Consider the following 4,430-nt stretch of genomic DNA (forward strand, 5'->3'; position numbering starts at 1 on the left):
AAAAACAGTTTGTCCATTCTTGTAGATATTTTTCAAGTTCATATCGATTCAACAAATATGTTACACAATTTTATGAGTCTTTGTATCAAATCTTATAGTCTTGTCCAATCTTTATCAAAATTTCACTGCTACTGTTTGTATATATTATATTTTGTATATTTATAATATGTATATTTTATGATTATTTACATTTTTAGCGTTTATAGTTTTGCATACCTTATTTGCCCGATGAAAAGTTTTGACAGTGATTTACATGAATATTTATTCTTAATAAAAATAACTACGCGGACAGTTTCATCGTATGCAATGTATTATTTAGGTAAAATAGTTTTAAATGTGGTGGCTAATACTATATGTAAAAAAAAATATGTAGTTTTTGTGGTGGGCACATATAATAAGCTTCCGCATTTCGCTGTTAATAAATGATGATGGACATTTTTCTCTGGTTACATTTTGTATCGCATTATGTTCTGGAAATTCTCCGAATTTCATTCTGCTGTAAGCGTCACATCAGATACTTTTTTGTAAAATTATAATTTAGTACTTAAGACCATGCGCGCGCGTTCGCGGTTAGCATTTTATGCAACTGTTCTATAGCTATAATATAAGTGAATTGTACACAATATTAACTTTCTTTTTACCAAAAATTTTAGTTAAGCTAATTGGTTAAGTACAGCGTAATTTCATCTGTACGTAATTTAGTGATTGAACTAAGATTTTCGGTAAAAAAAACTACAAATGTTGGTTTGATAAACTAACACGGTATCAGAGACATAACTTAATTATTTATATTTTAATCACGCAGCAATTCTCCGGATGTAAGCACATTCATGTCACATTACTCTGTGTCACGTTAAAATTTTACTAATAACAGCGAGATTAATTTTAAATAATATTGGTTCTTCGATCAATCACATAGAGATTTTCAATAATTATATATGCAATATGTAACAGAGAGTAAATCAGACTTTACGAGGTCATACAGGACATAATTTTTAACAATTCCTATTAATAAACACAAGGTCAGAAAGAAAAAACTAAAATTAAAACTAAAAAATAAAATGTTCAATTTCTAATATTTTTTATTCATATATGCTCAACTAATTTGTTAGGAGAAGAATTTTAAATAAAGTGATTAGAATTCAGTCAGATGTAAAATTTGTAATATTTAATTTTCTTAAAAAGACTTTAATTTGACATAAGTCCCATGGTTAATAATAATAGTTATTAAATATTACGTCCGTTATTAATATCACCTTAGTTTGATCTAGGATCCCTGTCATACTTTGTAAGGTTGAACTATAAAAAACTATAGTCTCGAAATAATTTCTTTTTCATTTTAAATGTATTATTTTTATAAAAAATTTCATGAACATTGCAGCTTTTCAGAAATATATGTCGAAAAGAATATTTATTAAAAATTATTGTGTGCAAGTATCATTTACCATTTTTTAAATAAATTTTATATATTTCAAAAACAAGTTTTTTTTTAGAATATTAGCACACTCAGAAAAAAATCAAGGTTGATATTCTTTTAGATTTGGGATTTCATTACACCAAGGAAATCTTTTATATTATATATTAAAGTTCTTGAGAAGGTAACATTTCAATGAATAGGAAAATGTCGAATTATATCAATAAAAAGAACTTACTGAAATTTATAGAATGAAAAGTAAGAAAATGATGGCTTTCTTATTTATATGCTCTTAATGTACAATATTTTGAATAAACTTTATACATACACATCTTTATATGTTCGACAATTTTGGTATAACACATCATGTTGCAAAGTCGTAATTAGATGAAAATCCTAATAGCTACTTAGATTGCAATATGCAAAATTTTGCATACATACATACATACATACATACATACACACACACACACAAGGCTCTTCACCACACGCATTCGTAACATTTGATCAAATAGAAATTTCACTAATGTACTTAGTACATTGTCATAAGACTCATACTTCAAATATTCATACCACAGACTTATTAGTTGCATATATTTAATTATAACTTTAATTTAGTTAATATGCATATATTCACTTTTCCAACATATCCTGAAAAATTTTGTAATATGATTTAATCCAAATAATAAGCGCTAAACAAAATTAGCGAAATTATTTCTGTTTTGTAGACTCAGAACGATGAAAATAAACGGTGTAATTGTGATACTTGGATTACTTTCCCTTTATAGTAAAGTCTTAAGAGAAGTAGTCATATTGGTCAAAATTATAGTTAGCATTGAGTGGCCAGAAATAGATTATAACTGTACATTGAATACATTATCGTGATTCTGCCTTCGTTTTCGGAGGCCTGAAAGCTTTAACTTTTTTTGTTTTTTTCTGCTTAGCAGCACTACTACCTGATTGGAAAGCTTTCCAGCTATCTACTCTCGACTGTCGAGACTCTTCAAAATTTCTTTGCCATTCACGCTCTAATGCAGCTTGTGCCTCTGCTGATAGTTCTTCTTCCCTTTTCCTTTTCCGTTGTTCTGCATCTCGTGTAGCCAATTCCCTTCTGAAAATTTATAATAATTATTATATTATTTGTACAACATATATTTCAAATCAAAATATAAAAGAATAACCTTCTTCTTTCCATATCAGCAAATAATTTCATTGTCATAACCCATACAGCATGCCTATAACCCTCTTCAGTTTCCTCTTCTAACAGTGTATTACTGCAGTCCACTTTTCCCTCCTTCTTTAACTTTTTCTTCTTTTCTGCTATCTAGTTTTATAATTTTAAGAAAGGTATATGATGATATTAAACTCTTAACAAATTATAATTTTGTATAATAGTAAAAACTGACCATATGATCCGTCCTGGCTTTTGCTTCTTCTATGACATCCATGCACTTCGCTCTAGTTTCCTCATTCTCCAGAGTTTTCCAGGCCTTATTTACAGCTGATGAAAAAAATTAGATATCAATGTTATATGACATATACATATATCAAATATATACAGTTTATAATGTACTGACTTTCAAAAGCTTGCTGTGCTCTGTCAGCATCATCCTGATTCTTATCCGGATGAACTAAAATTGACATCTGTAAGACAAAGCAGTTTCTTAATTTAAAAAAGGTCCATGCATACTAAATTTATGTTAGAGTAATGGAAGATATGCATTAACTCACCCGACGATATTTTTTTTTAATCTCATCAATAGTTGTGGTAGGATCAATCTGCAGTACTTCAAATGGATTTAGATTAAAATAAGAAGAACCAGGCCGTAGCAGTCGGTCAATCTGCTGTTTTGGAGTCAACACAGAATCCCTTTTTTCTATTTCCTTTACCTGCAATTTAAACACTTGAATAGCAAAACATTTTCTTTTTAATGTTTTGTTTTAAAGAGGTTAGAATTAACTAAGTTGCCATTTAAGCTGTACACCGGCTATACAATGATGTAAATACTTAAAAATAACCAAGGTACTTAAATACTGACAGACGCGAGGTTTTACTAGTACTCAAATAGATTGTTACTGCTATATAGTCTTTATTTACAGCAGATATGACATTTGTTAGCTTTCAATGAGAATGTGATATTTACCGAATTAAAAGGTGAAGGATAAGGGATGACATGACTCATTAAGGACATAGATTAAAAGTATAATTTACTCGATATGTCATTTAACATACTTCAGTATAGAATTCGTTGAATTCATCCTCTTTCTTTGCTGGAATTTCACCAAGTAAACCTGAGTGGGTATCAGCCATCTTGAATGGTGTGAGCTGCGATCCACTACGATCTGCGGACTGCGATTGCTGCGATGTTACTACAAATACGAATCAACCTGCGGCATATATGTACATACGTTTATAAGCGAATTTAACATAACATACCAACACCAGCTAAACTTGTTTTATTTACTGTTCCTCATTCGTTTCATTCCTCCTTATTCAGATAAAATGAAAATCAGAAATGGTGGACGTATTGAAGTATGTGTGTGTATGTGTGAATTGTGAAGCATGGAAAGTGGAACTGAAACGTAGTAAAACTTCAGGGAAGAGTGAAGACTGGTGAAGACCAGGGGTAGGACACTCAGCTACCCCCACCCTTTCTTATCTGTCCCTCAGAGCTCGAAGGCAATCTTTAGCCAACCTAAGAATTTAACTAATATTAAGGCTGATAATTGGCAGCACTTCATAGGTGGCGTGATAGTATATCTTTAAAATTGGTTACAGAGTAAAGTGCGTTTTGCTTACTATAGTTTGTTCGATTTATAGCAGATGGCGCAAGCATACAGATTTTGATGGCTCTAAATGTTTTAATCGTTCTACTGGACCGACAGCATACTGCCTGATTTGCTGATGTTTACATCAGATTAAGTTTACCTTAGAAATTTGAAAATTTGTGGAAGTGTACGAAATTGGCGGGAAATCTGTGTAACGACTACAGTTTGTTCCAGTTAAGTTATATTC

The 4,430-nt window shown here is 30.5% G+C and overlaps 1 protein-coding gene across 4 annotated transcripts; it reads right to left on the reverse strand.

Moving 5' to 3' along the window:
* Positions 1-132: 132 nt before the first annotated feature.
* LOC136784214 (dnaJ homolog subfamily C member 8-like) lies at positions 133-4,012 on the reverse strand. Of its 4 annotated transcripts, none has more exons than XM_066744756.1 (7): positions 3,880-4,012; positions 3,648-3,802; positions 3,146-3,304; positions 2,992-3,058; positions 2,821-2,915; positions 2,596-2,738; positions 133-2,525 (listed from the first exon to the last, which is right to left on the reverse strand). In XM_066744756.1, exons 2-7 carry the CDS (start codon positions 3,723-3,725, stop codon positions 2,291-2,293), a joined length of 777 nt encoding a protein of 258 aa, XP_066600853.1. In that variant the 5' UTR covers positions 3,726-3,802; positions 3,880-4,012; the 3' UTR covers positions 133-2,290. The 4 variants fall into 4 exon arrangements, with proteins under 4 accessions (XP_066600853.1, XP_066600852.1, XP_066600854.1 ...); XM_066744755.1 differs by having other exon boundaries at positions 3,648-3,784; positions 3,852-4,011; XM_066744757.1 differs by having other exon boundaries at positions 3,648-3,784; positions 3,856-4,006.
* Between the last annotated feature and the right edge of the window lie 418 nt (positions 4,013-4,430).

The sequence above is a fragment of the Prorops nasuta genome, unplaced genomic scaffold, assembly GCF_024137725.1.
Source record: "Prorops nasuta isolate Cenicafe-Biocafe unplaced genomic scaffold, Cenicafe_Pnas_1.2 PNAS00050, whole genome shotgun sequence".
NCBI lineage: Eukaryota > Metazoa > Arthropoda > Insecta > Hymenoptera > Bethylidae > Prorops > Prorops nasuta.